This window comes from Peromyscus leucopus, chromosome 5 (assembly GCF_004664715.2).
Source record: "Peromyscus leucopus breed LL Stock chromosome 5, UCI_PerLeu_2.1, whole genome shotgun sequence".
Taxonomy (NCBI): Eukaryota; Metazoa; Chordata; class Mammalia; order Rodentia; family Cricetidae; genus Peromyscus; species Peromyscus leucopus.
In genome coordinates, this window is record NC_051067.1 from 23,947,528 (window position 1) to 23,965,192 (window position 17,665).

A 17,665-nucleotide genomic window follows, 5' to 3' on the forward strand; every position below is an offset into this window, starting at 1 on the left:
TTCTTTCAGGTAAGGTATGCATGCATAAATCTTTTATAATCTTAAGAATAGAAATGACTCAAATATTAGTAATGTGTTGGTAAACATTCTCTGCTGGCCATAAAGTTCATGAGCAACTTGAACTAAATAAATAATAAGTACAAATGAATTTACAAACTCTAATCTATTATGTAGGTGTATGTTGTTAACGGACTGAGTGCAGATGTTCATAAATGTCACTCAAGTGTGCTTTGGTGTGCCCATCCATGTGGGAAAGATGTGAGCTTGCTGGTTTAGACAGGTTGAATTTAAGGATGGCTTCATCGTATTCTTGCTTGCAGTTATATTAAAATATTCTTAAATATTAAATCATTAGGTCTTTTCACATTTCTAGGAAAACAGTTAATAAAATATTAGGTACACTGTATCAGTTACTAAACACTTTGGGTATTAGGGAGAATAACATAGGTTAAATATATTATACTAATACTTCCGTCAACCATAACATTTTAATTTTATTTTATTTTAAAGATTTAGTGTGTGTGTGTGTGTGTGTGTGTGTGTGTGTGTTGGGAGAGGGTGTGCCCACCCAAATGGTGGCTATTGGCAGAGACCAGAAGAGGGCATTGAGTCACCTAGAGTGGAGTCACAGTTGGTTGCATGCTCCATGACATAGACACTGGGAACTGAACTTGGCCTCTCTGCTGGTGCAGCAGTCCCTTAATCCCCGAGCCACCTGTCCTGTCAATCCTAGTTCCTTCCTGTAAAGACAAGACAAGACGACTGTTTCTTAACACTGTGACACATGCTGACACCCTTACATCGGAAGCATCCTTGCCGTTAGCGTTTATTGGCTCAAATCATGTTCCCAGTACAGAGTGCTGTCCATTTCGACTTGTGTTTCTGGCAATTCTAATTTATCTGCTGTGTAAATTTTTCAGTTAGATGTTTGACTGTGGTTTTGAATCTGGTTAAGCTGTTTGTTGACTTGACCAGCATGTTTCCAAAATTCGGAGCCACTATTTTTGAAGCCAGTAAACATGTTAGTACCAGGATTTGGGCCTGTGGCTGCAGCCATGGTCATTGTAACACGCTGCTAAGAATGTGTACTTTGTTGCTTATTTTTGGCCTTTAAACTGTTCATTTGTCCTGTGAACTAGATTATGTGCTTCTGACTGTCAGTTAGCTGAATGCATTTCAAGTCAATTTACTAAAATAGTCACTGTTAAGCGGTATATTTGGACAGAGTTGACACCTTTGACATTTTCTAAAATGGCAAAAATGGCTGTATTTAAGGGTATGATTTATGAATGTTGTGTGCCTCCAGACCCTCCATCTTATTCTGGATTTTAGCTTAGCTACTGAAACTCCTTCCACAAACTGCTGAAGGGGCAACTAATTAGTGCTGCATGGTCAGACAGTTCATGACAGATGGACAGATAGACATGTATACAAACATACAATCTTAGTATTGACTGAAAAACAATGACCTTACTGATTCTTACAACTGCCCCATCTCATAGGAATAGAGCCGAGGGAAACACAGAGGAAGTAGGGAAAGTACTGAAGAAGAAATAGGATGGATGGGGCAGATTTGCCTTTATGAAGCATGCATCCCTTGGCATAAATACGAGACTCAACTTGCTATGATTAAAAAAGTATTTTGAACCTTCAGTTGTCTTCTAGATTGCTGGCCTCTATTAAAAACTTCTTAAAATAATAGATAGGTTTAATTCCTCAAGCAAAAGAAAAATTATGTCATCTTAAAGATTTTCCTTATTTATTATATAGATGAGACTTGACTCTGGCGAGAAAAGGCAGCAGATCGCATGTGCTGCAAGTTTTAAATGTACCAGGCTAAGGTTTACTTAATTGGAACCTCCAGGCAATAAAGGAGCCCTTTTTAAAATTCTGTGATTCTTAATATGCTAAATAATGCAAAGCTTCCCTCTTGAAGCATGGGACACACATCTGGCAGCTTAACATTTAAATTACAGGGGGAAAAACGCCTCACTTCAGCTGTAATTTTCTCTAAGAAAAGAATAGGAAATGTAATACAACTGAATTTAATTTCTGCTTAGATCTCCATCTTGTCTAATCGCAGGCATTTTTTCCTTTGTATTTATATTTTACACGCACTTTCTGTACGTTTTATTAATCTTTAATTTGAGATGCTTCTCAGCGTCAGAGTGCTTGAGAAAATGTGGTGTGCTTTACTTAGCGAATTGTTTTGAAAAATCTGTTGGATTTTAAGCAATAAAAGCAATAGGATAGAAAATAAAGGGGAAATGGAATTTCAGAGACCCATAAAAATGTTTCTGACAAGAAGCGAGCATTTTTCAGTGGGCTTCCCTCTCAAGGTTTCTTTTTATTTATTTATTTATTTTCTCCAGTATTAATGTTTTCTCTGTTTTGTCATTCTCTGGCTGTTTTTCATGCAAAAGTTATTATGAGCGGCATTCTTTCTTTGTATTTCTCCAAAGGACAGTGTCAGATCCTTGATTAATTTTGCAAAGGTCATTTGGAAAAACCATTAAAAAACATGCCAAGTAAAAAGATTAGCATACAGGGAGAAAATATACTTTCATAAACATATGCATTTATATACAGAGAGGGTACTGTAATATTATACAATTTTGACAAGTGTTTTCCTTGTGTTCCTCATGTATTATTAAAAATATGACTGTTCCATTTATTTTGTCTGGGTGACACCAGCTGACATACTCTAAAGGCATCTGCGGGTTAATGTTCTCAACAGAAGAGGATGTGATCATTAAGTAGAATGCAGTTCTATAAAATAAAGGGGACTTTCAAAATAATTAACCTAAATTTATATTATTAACACATAAAATGGACCATAGGTAGCCCAGACAAGGACATGTATTCATTTCAATCTTTTAATTAAGATATTAAACAATTTTTCCATTTCTGGTTTTAATTATCATAGGGTAGTTGGTGCTGTACTAGATCTTCTAATATAATTCACCATCAAACTAGAGAGAAAAGCTGAAGCTACTGCCCGCCGGGGGTGCGGGTACCAAGAAACATGACCGTGACTCTTGAGAGCAGAGGCATCTGCGTCCGAGTCCTCACAGGTGATCTGTGTCCCTCTGTACAGGCACAGCATTCCAGCTGTGGTCCAGCTGTGAATAACTGACATGCCATCACAGCAGTGATGCTCCCCTGGGCTGAGAGACTGAACTCATCTTTCAGGACAGCTGACAAAACTGGGGCCTACAGGTCAGAGCTGGCAGCAGGGAGGGGCCAGTATGACATTCTTCCTTGCCTGGGGCCCAGAGTTGAGCAGGACACAGTCAGACTCAGGCTAACTTAGGCATTGCTGGGTGGCTGCTTCCTGCAGCTATTGTGGACCTGTAGGAGAACAGTAGCAATACTAGGGTGGTAGCAGGGGGAGGTGAAGTCCAGCAGGAGAAGTCATGCTGATAAATCATTGTGAACTTGAGAGTAGTTTCAAATCAAGTCACCCAAAGTTTTCATGTTATACATAAAGGCCACCTCCTGGAAAGCATACTCCAAATCATCCCTAGATTGCTTTAAACAAGCTGGTAAACCAATGGTTCCCAACCTTCCTGATGCTGTAACCCTTTCATATAGTTCCTCATGTTGTGGCGACCCCCAACCATAACATTATTTTTGCTGCTACTTCATAACTGTAAATTTTGCTACTGTTATGAATCATAATGTAAATATCTAATATGCATTGGACCCCAAAGGGGTCATAACCCAGAGGTTGAGAACCACTGCTGTAAACCATTAGCACACAAGTTATTCTTTGAGATTCGTTACAGCCAAGTTAGACAGGGCTGAGTAACCTCACGATTTTTCACAGACCACTACAATAAAATATGAATTGAAGACTAAACAGTTTAAACATAGAAGAAAGTGAATGAACTACTCACTACAAAATATAATAAAACCTTTCAGAGGAATATAACAGAATCCAGTGTCTTCTACACTATCTCTAAAGGAAATTGTAGTTAACAGACATGTTAAGAAACAGGAAATTATAAACTATATCTGCAAGAAAGGGAAATGTGAATAAAGATAAATCCAATATAGTTCTGTTATTAAATTTACTAGCGAACATTATTTAAGAAGCCAATATAAATATATTCACAAAATTCAAGCAAAAGTAAGAGAAATTTGGTCTTTATAAATGAATAATTTGGGTATTTTGCTATAGAAAGGAAGTCATCAAAAACAAACAAACAACAACAAACAACCAAATAACCGAACAAAAAACTGAAATTCTAAGGCTTCAGTAAGACAGTCATTAGATAAGCTTAACAGTACATCAGAAAGGTGAAAAGAAGAGATTACGGACCTGGAGACAGAACAATAGAAGTCAGCCAGTCCATAATGTAGAAAAGAAAAAGTGGAGAACCAACCCTTCAGGTGACATCACACAGCTGTCTCTGTGTGTGGTAGAGACTGAGGAGGAAAAGAACTGTATGAGGGAAGAAAAATATACTTAAAAAGTAGGCACAAATTGGACTCTCTGTGTTATTATTTTAAAGGTGGGGGATGGGGTTGGATCTGGGAGGAATTGGGTGAATGAGTTGTGGAGGGAAAATAATAAAATCACATTGTGTGAAGTTATCAAAGACTTGATAAAAAATATTTTTAAAAGTAGTTACTGAAAAATTTCTAAATTTGAAGAAAAAAATCAACTTATAGGATTGAACATCCTCAGTTAAACTGAAAGCCAAAAGTGCAAAATGGAGCCAGGTACTGATAACACCATGGCTGCCATGCCGCACCTCTAGGGTGAACTGAAAATCCTGCCAGTAAGAAGCAGGGAAAAATCAACATATTCTAGAAAGAAAACAGTGCTATCAACAAAATGGAGGACATAACATCACAGGGATTGGGACAGCATGCACAAAACCCATTCAAACCCAAGTCAGAACACAACTCAATCCCAGCTGCAGCCATGAAGTCATTGCCAGTTGGTAGCTGCGGGGAGATGGGAGATGGAGACACAGCTCTCCCTAAAAGTGTAGCCCCTGGTAACCATGCTCCAGCGAAGGACCATGCACCCAAGAATACTTGAGCAATGCAAGTTGAAGGTTTCATCTATACAATTTAGGGTGGGCAGAGAATGGGAGTAGCAGTGGGCGGAGTCAGTCGGAAATGGGATGACGTCATCACCCCACCCCCACTCCCAGGCTCAGGGAACTCTGGGAGAGGAGGCAGAAAGATTGTAAGAGCCAGAGGGGACTGAGGACAACAAGGCATTCCAGACATTAGCAGGACTGACACACATATGAGCTCACAGTAACCATGGAAGCCTGCGCAAAGCTTACACAGGTTCAGGCCAGACAGGGTTCTAGGGCTGAGTGGGGAAAATGGACACAAGCCCCCATCTCTAACACAGAAATGATCTTCAACTAATACCACTTGCAGAGGAAAAAATAATTTTCCCCAATGGAATGTTACTGAGTATATAAATCACATTTAAGGGCAGGCCCAGTGCATATCACTTTATTTGAGCATTTTTTTTATTGTTATACAGAAATGCTTTATGTCTGACTTGTGGGGTGGTACATAGGGGCTAGGATTTGTCAAATCCTCTGAGCTATGCAGATAAAATATGTACAGTTTATGATATTTAAATCATAAGTCAATAATTTGAATTTCAAAGCACTAATTAGATTCAAGTGTTCTGAAGTTAGCCAGGCATAATGCATGGCGTGCAGACACAAAGTTGCCAGTGACTCTCAATCAAATTGATGATGTTGTAAGGAAAGAGGTAAGCTGGTCCTTGACTTTCACCCTAAACACACTACACAGGCTGGAGTGCAGAGCTGTGCACGCGTGTGGAAGGAGTTGTGATGAACCAGAGCACCCACCTCTAATCTTAAAGTATCCATTCGTGTTTTGTCGACACTAACAATGGCCAGAGGACTTTTTATCAGAGTTAGGGACCTTGCACCTCCCCCCCCCCAATTTTCTTTAAGCTGTCACAGAAAGTTGAGATGGACTACAACACTGGGATACAATACTGGGATATTTCTGCCTCTTCTTCTGTCTTTTCTGTATCTTAAAGCCATCATTGTTGATGCCCCAGTGGGCTGGCGTGTGCAGGGATGAGGAGGTGTCTGGTCTCTGAAGCTGCTGTCCTTTCCCAGGCTGACTCTTTTCCAGGGGACACTTGTAAGCTCCTTCAAACATTCCCTTCCATATCCTTTAAATTCCCAGGCCTCTGGCCTATCTTACCACTCCCTTTCTAGAACCAGGTACCCACCAATCCACAGCTACTGGTTCTTTTGTCTATGACTCTACATCGTGAAAGAAGATATCAGAGTTGAACTGAGACACACAGAAGAACACAGACCTGAGCTGGGCGGTGGTGGAACACACCTTTAATCCCAGCACTTAGGAGGCAGAGGCAGACAGATCTCTGTGAGTTCAAGGCCAGCCTGGGCTATGGAATGAGTTCCAGGCGCCAAAGCTATACAGAGAAACCCTGTCTCAAAAAGCAAAAAAAAAAAAAAAAAAAAAAAAAAAATTAAGAAGAAGCTGAGTCCAAAAAAGAAATGCTTTCAATTCAATCCAAGCAGTAATACAAAGAATCCGAAGAAATGAAGTACAAAAGCAAGCTGAATAAAAAGAAATAAATTGTGTTTTATAACATTGGAAAATTCCTCTAGTAAAATACATTGTCAAAAGGAATTAATAAGCTGGGCGGTGGTGGCGCATGCCTTTAATCCCAGCACTCGGGAGGCAGAGGCAGGCAGATCTCTGTGAGTTTGAGGCCAGCCTGGTCTCCAAAGCGAGTTCTAGGAAAGGAGCAAAGCTACACAGAGAAACCCTGTCTCGAAAAACCAAAAAAAAAAAAAAAAAAAAAAAAAGGAATTAATAAGAAAATTCTGATTATACAGAGTGTACAGTACATGTACATGAGAGCATGTTAAATAAAAGTTGCATACCTATGGATTAATCAGGAAATAACAACAAATAGAATAAAAATAAATCCAAAGAGGCAAAGCCAGCAGCCCGAAACCTAACATTTAAGATTTTGAAAGGACTGAATCTTTTAAAAAGTGCATTTTAATGATAAAATGTATAATTATTTGCTAATGTATGATAGCAACATATCCAACACACAGCAAATGACAGATATGTTGTACCTAAAACCTGACAAGGATTTTACACATGAGAGATATATAAAAGGTAACTGATAGAGGTCACCTTCTCTGGTTATAACACTAATTAGTAATTAAGAAATGGCATACTTGTGGCAAAGATTTGGGGAAATGGATTTTATTATATAGTGCTTGCATGAACATAGTGTATGTTATGGTATGCATGAACGTGTGCATGTTGTCATGGATGTGGCTTCATTTGTGTGTGCACATTCCCAGGCATTTGTGTGTGCATATGCCCAGGCTTTTGTGTGCATGTGGAGGTTCAACGTTAATGTTGGGACACTTTCCTGGTTGTTCTTTACCTTATTCTTTTAGGTGGAGTCTCTCAATTGAACCAAATCTCCTTTACAGCTAGTCTAACTAGTCAGCTTGCCCAAACAGTCCCTTTTCTCTGCTGTGATTACAGGTAGGCAAACAAGCCCGCCTGCATTTGCATAGATTCTGGGGACTTGAAATGCAGGATTCTCACTTGCATGGCAAGTGCTTTGTCCACTTAGCAATAGCTCAGATCCCAAAACACACTTTGAAAAGTCAGCCTACTGATGGGTATTGTAGTTGCTACCTATAATTCCAACATCTGAGACCCGGTTAGGCAGGATGGTTAGTGAGAAGGCATCCTGGACTACAAAGTAAGACTCTGTTACAAATTACAGGAAAACTATTTAGCATCATCTATTAATATTTAAGACAGGCATTATCTTTGTGCCAACAGTTCCATTAAATAAACACTGCCAAAATGGTTGCATTGTCTTGATCTTTTGATAAAAAATAAAAATAAGTAAGGAATAAATAAGTGAATGTTCACTGGAAGAGAACTTTCAGTAAGCAGTAGCTTACTTCATGGTGCTATGATGCTATGCTAAATGAAGAATACATTGGAGCTCAAGTTTCTGACTTAAAAGGAATTCCATCAGATATCGTTGAGTGAGAAGAAATATAGGCAGAGGCATACAATATTTTTGTCCTTTATGTTCAAGAAGAAAAGTACATCAGTGCATATATTTACATACCTGGGGTCTGAAACACAAGTTGGCAAGCATAGCATGGCTTACATGAATAGGTAGAGTCAGATAAACCTTGGCTATAATATGAAACTCGACTATGATATGATGGCTACCAAGGGGAAAGAGGTCAACTTAAGGGAGAAGATCGAGTCATGTATTGGAAAGATGGCTAATTTCTCATTGAATTAAAAATGGAAGTTTATGTGAAAATACATACTGTGATTGTATTTAAGCTCAAAATATCTGTCTGTCTGTCTGTATATCACTTATCTCTCTATCATCTGTCCATTATAGGAAAGGTAGTTTGTGTGAGAACCAAGAAAATTTTAGAATTTTAGGTTCCTATTTCTTAATAAATACTTTACTTCCTTAGCATGAACATTGTTTTTATATTTTCTGAAATATGATTTTATTATTTTTTGTGAATTTTTATTAATTGAATATTACTTTTATTGTTTATGATGTACATGTTTGTGTGTGTGTGTGTATATATATATATATATATATTCCCATGGAGAGCAGAAGAGGGTGTTGGATCCCCTGGTGATTGAGGGCATCTTGATATAGGTGCTGGAAGCCAAGCTGTGGTTCTCTAGGAGAGCAGAGGACCTTAACCAGTGAGCTACCTCTCTAGCCCCAATATTACATTTTAACTTAAGGAACTCAAAAGTTGTTCCTGGTAGGCATAATTTCCAAGGCATTGTCTAAATGTCTGTTTCTATACTTTTACAACTTTCAAATGTTAGAAGAAAGGTTTTCTGGATGAACCTAACCTAAAAAGAAGTAGAAAGCTATCTTAGGCTGTTATAGCAAAGCAGTTGGAGATTCAAAGCAAGAAAAGACGACTTGGTTCTGCAATGATGGATCAGGGTTTAAAACTACTGGTTGCTCTCTCAGAGGGCTAGAGTTTGGATCCTAGCACCCATGCCAGGTGCTCACAACCACCTGTAACTCCAGTTCCACAGGATCAGATGCCTTCTTCTGGCCTCTGTTGGTACATGCATTCATGTACATGCACAGGCACATGCACAAATGAGATAAAACTTGAAACAGAAAAAGAAAAAAATAATAAATAAAAGGAGGATGTACCTTGATGCTCTTGACTTTAAAGCAGAGAGGATCACCTGAAATGTGTCAGACATGGTAGATCCTGCCCACACCAGCAAGCCTACAAGGGTCCCTATAGAACCAGTCTTGGATACTGCATTGATCTTAGCCTTGTGAGGCTTTTAGTAGTGAAGCCAGCAAAGCCAGGCTGTGCCCAGACATCCAAGCCACAAAAATAAATGTGATATAATATATGAGCGTCATTTTAAGCCACAAATTTGAGGTAATTTGTTCCAGCAGCAAAAAATAACATGTCCAATGTTTTAAAATGTTATATGTAAGTAGAAAACATAGTGTGGTTTCTCTAGTAAGATACACCAGAAGGATTAAATACATGGGCTTTGAGGTAAAATAAAACTAAGATCAAATTTTAGATTTTTGACTAATTTGCTTTTTGATTCAAAGGAAATTCTTTGATCTGAATCTCAATTTCTCAATCTGCCAAAACTCTAGAATGGTATAATGATAATAGTTTAAAGGTTTGGTGTGTGTGTGTGTGTGTGTGTGTGTGTGTGTGTGTGTGTGTGTGTGCAATAGTAACCAACACAATACAGATGAGATTCTTAGAAAATACTAAAAAATGCAAAATGTCTTCTATTAAACATTTCTTGTGCAACTATATTGTGAGAATGCAAATCATAAATCCTAGAAGAGTCATACTTAAAGCTAAATAGACATGTTGCTTCCTACATCTTCATCTTCTCTTCACCTCTAACTTGATTTTGAACATATCAACTTTGCTGCTTTACTCCCAGTAAAGAAGCTTGTCCAAGGATTTATGTCATCTCATCTCAGTAGACTGAAAGTCCAGTGTGGAGGAAGGGATACCTAGAGGGTCTCACTTTTCCTGGTGTCTGTCTGTAGCTAGGCATAGTCCACTGAGGTGGGGTCAAAAACGTAGTGAAACTGTGTTCCCCTATAGTGAGCCACAAACAGGATCATAAGCCTGCCTGGATTGCCCCTGAAGGATCAAAGGTTCCCAAAGCATGCAACCATGTCCTAGAAGTTTGACACTACTGATTCCATATTTGAAAACACTGGCCAGGGTAACCCTAAATGGCAGGTGGTGCAGAATTCAACTCTTGGAGGTAAAGGGTAGAGCAAAAATCAAGGCTTGAGTCTTCATACCTGTCTCCTTGTGGATGGAGCTATCACTCATTGAACTATCAACTTCAACAAAGCTAATGCTGTTCCAAGGTACTCCAAGCTCTAGAAGCTTCTAGAGTAGGATATTTGTTATGAGATCTTGAATTGAGGCATTGGCACAGGGGTTCGCTGAAGTGAGACATCCAGTTGATGGTGTGGATGACATAACATGGCAGTTAACACCTGCTTTGGGGATAATTTTGTTATTTATTAATAGTTACTTGTTAACTATTAATGTCTTAAGAAATGTCTGCTGCAAAAGTACCCTATGTCAATCATCGCTAGACACTCTTGGAAAAACAAAGATAAACTAAACACATTGTCTATAAGGGCTTTGTGGTGTAGAACAGTGTTCTTGACTGGCCATGCTTCATCCCTCAGGAGATGTTTTGGCAATGTCTGGGAATACCTTTTACTGTCCTAATGGAAGAGGATGGGATGAGAATATAGAGGACATTTCTAGAATCCAGTGAGTAAAAGCCAAGGATGCCACTAGCAAAGCTTAAGACAGCCCCACAGTAAAGTACTCTCCAATCCAATATATCAATAGTATTGAGGCTCAGAAACCCTCACACGGAGTGAGTCATTCAAGATGCTAGAAAAGTGAATCAAGGAAGATGCAGGGCTTGCAGGAAGACAACTGCCAGCTTAGGATTCATAAGAAACCATCGATAAGCAGTGTAGAGGAGATGATGTAGAACTGAGTCCCAGAGATGTACCTGATGATGGAGAATCCTCCTCTGACGAAGGTAGGAGGCAGCTCCAAGACAGTGTACTTGTAAAGTAAACCCACATTGTGTAGCTTATGGACCAGCAACTGACCTGAAACAGTGGACATGGATCAGAGTGGCGCCTCCTTCTTTGAAAGAACTCTTTTTGCCCCAACTTGTCAGACTTTATATAAGCGCTTATGTATTGATGGTGTGAGATGACATCACCTCTGAAGTAAAAATCTCTATAATCTATTTTTCCCACCTTTGTGTTTTTAACTCCAGGGAGCATTTCTTATAAAACTGATCCTTGCCCTAGGGACTGTGATCTCAACACCTTCAAAGAAGTCCATGACTTACATGCTAAGGTAAGGGGAAAGACTGGTACCAGAAAGACCATGAAAACGGCAATCACTGATTATTAGCTCTGATTTCTTAAAATGTATTTCCAGGTTGAAAGTAATTTGTTCTTCAAAGCAGGTTTTGAAGTGTGGGACATGCTAAAGTGGCTAATGCCTGACAAATCTACAGAGCCAATAAATTTTTATTACATCCGATTCAGACTTCTCTAAGCTATTGGGAAGTCTAGTTTAAGTTAATCTGTCTGGGTGACATTCCATCTTGAGAAGACAATTAGAAAATGTGTTGATTGTGCTGTGTTTCAGGGACTTGCTTGGCATGATCAGAGCTGCCAGGAAGTATGTGTATAAATCTCATATTTTTTAATTTCTTTATAGCATACAGTGCCAGGGCTATGTGGAACACAGGATCAAATACATAGTAGTTAGTAGCCTGTCACCATGCTGCACTCCCAGACCTAATCAACAACAACAAAATAAAAGTCCCAACAACTCGATAAACTAATTTAAATTAGGTAGCCCAGGTTCTAAAAATAATGACCAAAATGTCTTTATTGGTATTGTGAATCTAGTTTTTAGATAACCATTCCTAAAATTTATTTTTTACATAGACTGAGTGGTTTTTGACCATTATTCAGCAAATGTAGGCTAGTGAGAAAGTTGAAGTAGCTGAGCATGGTGAGATATGCCTATAATATCAGCACTCTGGGGGCAGAGTCAGGAAGATCACTAGTTTAAAGTCAGCCTGGGGAGAATATATCAGAGATAGATTAAATTAGATAGATAGATAGATAGATAGATAGATAGATAGAGATACAGAGACAGAGACAGAGAGTGAGAGAGATAAGGAGAGAGGAGAGAGGGCATAAACATCAGGATGGCAAGAGGAAATTCAAATGAAAGGATTCCTTCCATCCTGGTCTTGTCCTTTGTCTAAGACTTAGCTGAGTTATCTTAATTATCTTGACTCTCTCCTTTTGTGTCTAATTAAATCTAGTTGTAAGAGAAACTTCCCATCCATAGTGGGCCAAAGGTGTCATGGTCACACTGTAAGGGTTGATTATCACCTACTACATAGCCATCGTCCTTGGAGGAAGGACAGCATATATGTAGTTCACACAATATTGAAATTGTATGCTGATGCATATGCTTAGCATATGCTTGCTCCATTAATAGCAGCATGATGTGGTGAGGTGAGGTGGTCCAGTGGGCAAAAATGCTGGCCACGTAATCCTGCTGACCTAGAGTGAATCTCCAGAGCCTGCATAAAGTTGTAAAGAACTGACTTCACAAAGTTGTTTTCAGACCTCCACATAGGCACCACAGCACATGCTTTCCCACCAATCACACACCCAAACACAATAATAATAAGCAAAACATGTTTAAAAGATAAGCTTTAAGGGATAGCTCTATCGAAACAATTTTGCAGCCTGTTCTTTTTGTTTTTTTTCGAGAAAGGGTTTCTCCATGTAGCTTTCTGGATCTTGCTCTGTAGACCAGGCTGGTCTTGAACTCATAGAGATCTGCCTGCCTCTGCCTCCCAAGTACTGGGATTAAAGGCATGCATCACCACCGCCGGCTACAGCCTGTTCTTAAGACTAGCTTTAATGTCACTTTTGCTTTCTTTCATCTATAAATAGCAGGTCACCATTCAGCCACATAGATGGCACATTTTAATGCACACATGGCCAATTTCAGTATTGAAGATTGTGGTAATTTTTCAACTTCAGTCTGTGTCATGGGGGGGGGGGCATGGCTGAGAAATCAAAAGACAGGAGTACTCTGCAGCAATAGCTGCATTGCTGGACGATAGTAAGGATTCCTAGTTCTTACTCTCGTAATAACAAGTGCAGAGCTGCCATCCTCATCACGATTCCTGCTTTACAGGTGAGCAAACGGAACACAGAAGAGGGACCTAGCCAGAATGACACCCACCTCAGCAAGAAGGCTGCACAGGCACTGGGCTCTGAAGCCAGACTGCCCGGCTCTAGAACCTCTCTTGTATTGATTCAATGGTGCTTAGGAAAAAACGATGTGCAACCTTTCTCCTTTTAGCTAGATACAGATTTTCTGCTCTCCAGCTTTGGGTGATCTTAACAAGGAACAATTGTCAGAGGGGGACATGCCTATGACCTGCTAGGACAGCATGGGTCTGACATCAACTTTTTTAACGCCTTTTCCAAGGTTCTCATACTTAATTGCTAGCAATAAACTTTGCAGCTGGGAGGAAGTAGGAAAGATGGCCACAAATATAACCAATATAGAAACTCCACAATTTCCCTGTATTTTCTGAGTTTGCTTATTTAATTAAGCAGGTTTCCCCTTTCTTTCCTTTTTTCCTCCTTCCTTTCCTTTTCTCTTTTCTCCCTCTTGTCTCTCCCTCCCTGCTCATTCCTTCCCTAGTAGGAACGGAAGCTAGAGCCTTGCTCCCAGCATGTAAACCCTCTGCTGTTCAGCTGTGTTCTATTTACCTCTACCTCCAGTCCTTTCTTATACTTTGTTTGGAAACAAGGTCTCACTAAGTTACCAACATAGCCTTTGAATTTGCAATCCTCCTGCCTCAACCTCTCAAGTAGTGGTGATTACACTACTGTGGCACCATGGCTGGCATAATTTTACTTTTGATATTATATTCCATGAGTTGTCAGTCAGTTGCTCGGGACAGTAAGTTCTCCCCTGGGGGTCATGTACATTTGTATAAATACTGAATCAGACCCAGAAGTGGTGTGGACATGATGGGAATAATCTGAGTAGTCAGAGAGCTGGGTGAAGACGGACTTTGAAACACACTCAAGAGGCAAGCTGCTGAGTGTTAGAAGCAAGGACAGATATCCCACTTCCTAGAAAAAGATACAATGCCCTCTTCCCAATGAACTACCAGTTTGACACACCAAACTCCTACATAGGCCTACGTCTTTATATAGCATCTGGAATTACAATCGATACTCATGGAGTGGCTGTGAGGGAATAAGGTTCACCCTGGACTTTGGAAGGCAACTATTGGTTCTTAAAATATCAAAGACCAGGGGGCCAGAATTTGTGGTTCTAAGAAGTCAGGAGTGCTGGCTATCTTACACGGGGCAGAAAGGAAAGCCCGTGGAATTGGTTGCTGGATTCTGTCAGGTCTAACCTTGAACTATGTAGCCTGAGATCCCTTATCTCTCCTGTGATGTCTTTGGCTGATACATGGGTATGGATTTGAAAAGGAGAAGCAATATTTGTACTGTATGGTTTTAAGACTTAGGCTGACAATTTGAATCTACGTTTACCATAATTTTTTTTTTTTTTTTTGGTGGTTGTAGTGGGTAGCCATTCCAGCTTTGATCTGGAAGTTCCAACCCCCACTGAGACTTCGGCAACTGTCATGCCTACAAGGCGGGGTCTGGGGAAGGTGTATCACAGTCCAGCGGTGTTCTCTGGAGCTCTGCTCAGTCCACCTCCACTGTTCAGGGTCCCAGAACAGAGAGAGCGCTGGCCCATCCAGATCTCGGGGTTCTAGGCACCTCCCTTGGCCTCGCCTTGTTGTGGTAATAGCAGCAAAGACAGAAACAACAGCATGTCTTATTAATTTGCTTTGATTCCTGCATGCACCTGGCATTTGTTGTTATCCATGGCTTGCAATTCTGTGATCTTATTAACTCAGGCCTCTTAGCATCAAATCTTCCTCTCCTGTCCTCTTAAAAAAAAAAAATCGCCAAGCGTTGTTCTCACTGGCACTGAAGTTTTCCCAGCTCTCTTCTGATCTTCCCAGGGCCGTTCAAAAGCATAGGTAATCCTCAGGATTCAGTCTTCAGACACCATTTCCGCTTTCTGGAGCCACCTCCTTTGATGGGAACAATTCCTGTGCTCATCATCTGGACAGATGGGCAGGTGCAGCACTCTTCCCTACAGAGCATGCTCAAAGTCCCTGCAAGGTGTCAGGGAAGCTGGACTGCAGCTGAGTGGTATTTCACTGTGCTGACACAGCAGGGCCTCTCTACTGCACCCTGTCCCTGGCCTCTGAAATGCCAGCTTTCTCCACTGGGATCCCTATATCCTCATCCTTGCCCTGGAGCCCAGGGTTTAGTGGGGGAACTATGATCAAGGGGCAAAAACATCTGAACAAGAATATAGGAACTCTGCATTTTTTTTTTTTTACTGGAGATGCAAATAGACACAGAGGTCATGAGCTCAGATAACCTTGGAAACTAGTTCTTTCCTGTATTCTACCCAGCTTCCTAAACTCCTACAATAAATGCACCAGAAAGGGAGTTAAACACCCACTTGGCCACTTATGCTGTATATCATAAAGTGCAGATTCTGTTTACATTAATATTCTAAGACATCTGAGGGCTGGAGAGGTGGCTCAAGGGGTCAAGAATGCACACTGCTCTTGCAAAAGGTCTAAGTTCCATTCCAGAACCCTTATCAGGTGGTTTGCAACTGCCTAGAACTCCAGCTCCGGGCATCCAACAACTCTGTTCTCCATGATCATCTGCACTCAAATATGCACATACTCATATGCAGACACACACATTTAGACACAATTAAAACTAAAAAGAAATAAAAAATAAAACATTTGAGGGCTAGTGTCTTACTCCTAGGAAGAATTACATAAATATAAAATTATATACATTATAATATTAATATTATACATAGTAAAATATATGATGCAACATATAAAATAAATATACAGTGTGATATATAATATTTAAAATATATTTAACTTTTTATATATGCTTGCTTACCTCTATGATTTCTATTTACAAAGAAAGTCATAATAGGTTAGTTCCACACAATTATATGTAAGTCTGAGTTGGCTTTCATTAAACTGAGGTCTGATCTGTGTAAGACAAATAGTCTCTACTTCTAAGACTAAAAGCCTTCTATTCATGGACCTTGTCCACCTGTATTCAATAAATGTGGAGGGGACATGTATGTGTGTCTTCTGATAGTCTGTTTACATTCTCACTGAAGCATTAGCATTATGTGTTGAGGTTTCCAAAACTTCTTGAGATGCTTGTTCCTCACCCTATACTATGCATGGGAGAGAGGTCTCTCAGCCATTTCTAATCAATGCTGACTCTGAATAGCAAGCCTCATCAACTAAATATTTAGTCCATCAGTGTGGAAATCAGATTCTGAGTTTCAGAAATCTACCTCCAACTATTTGCTTTTTATTTATGTATTGAGTCAGGATATGAATAGCCACACATATAATATCTATACTGTGGTGTTCTAGAACAGATTTGCATACTGATTTCTCTTCTAAAGTACAGGTAATAACGTTTCTAAAGTACTACTTCCGGAAAATCCATCCCCAGGCTTCCGGTCTTTGAAGATAATGTTTCTCTACTTCACAGTTCAGGCAGGACTTAAATCTGGAATGGACCAGAGGGCCTCCTCTGTCTTTTAAGAATTGACACTACTGTAGTTGAAGCCTTGTTTATTAGGCATAGAGTCAAGATAAAAATTTGTGCTTAGTGGACACCTGAGAGTATTAGATGCCATGGAGACAGCATATAAACCCAGGTTCCAAGCTGGGGTTCCTCTGCACGTGTTCACATTTTTTTTAAAAATAAAAATTCTTTGTGTTCTTGTTTTGGGGAGGCTTATTGCTTTGGACATGAATGAGTTTCCATGATTTCATACTTTTCAAAAAACCAATTTGAAGTATTTTTAGTGTATAGATTTAAATATTTATTCTTTAAAGAAAATATAAAGAGTTAGAAAACTTTTTTGAGTTTTGGAATTTATTCATATCTTTCTTTGTGACTTAAAAGCTGGAGGCAATGTTCATCATTGCTAGTTGTAATGTGAGTGAAACAACCTAATAACTGTTTCTTGAACATCTAGTATGTTTTTTTTTTTTTGTTTAATCATGCTAGGTTCTGTGAAAGACCCAATGATATATACTGAATTCCACTCTTGTCAGAAGTTTAGTTGAGGAAACAGGACAGATATTCATAGATTAACCAGATAGAATGCATGCAATGGTCCCTAGCATAAAACACCTGCATTTTTGTAGTAAAGGTGGTGAGTATGTAAGCTGAACTGATAGACTAGATCTTGGCATTCATTTAAGCATTCTTTTATTCTTATTTATTAATTTTATGTATATGAGTATTTCCTGCATGTCTTTGCACTATGTGTATGCCTGGTAACCCTGGAATACCTTAAGACTAGGGTCACAGATGCTTGTGAGCTGC

General features: G+C 39.5%; 1 protein-coding gene across 1 annotated transcript in view; it reads left to right on the forward strand.

The window, feature by feature from the left end:
* Positions 1 to 17,665, forward strand: part of Ofcc1 (orofacial cleft 1 candidate 1) — a 292,427-nt gene that overhangs the window by 136,589 nt on the left and 138,173 nt on the right. The window contains exon 13 of the mRNA XM_028855629.2: positions 11,404 to 11,486. Coding sequence (XP_028711462.2) covers positions 11,404 to 11,486 — 83 coding nt within the window. The remainder of the gene's footprint in view (positions 1 to 11,403; positions 11,487 to 17,665) is intronic.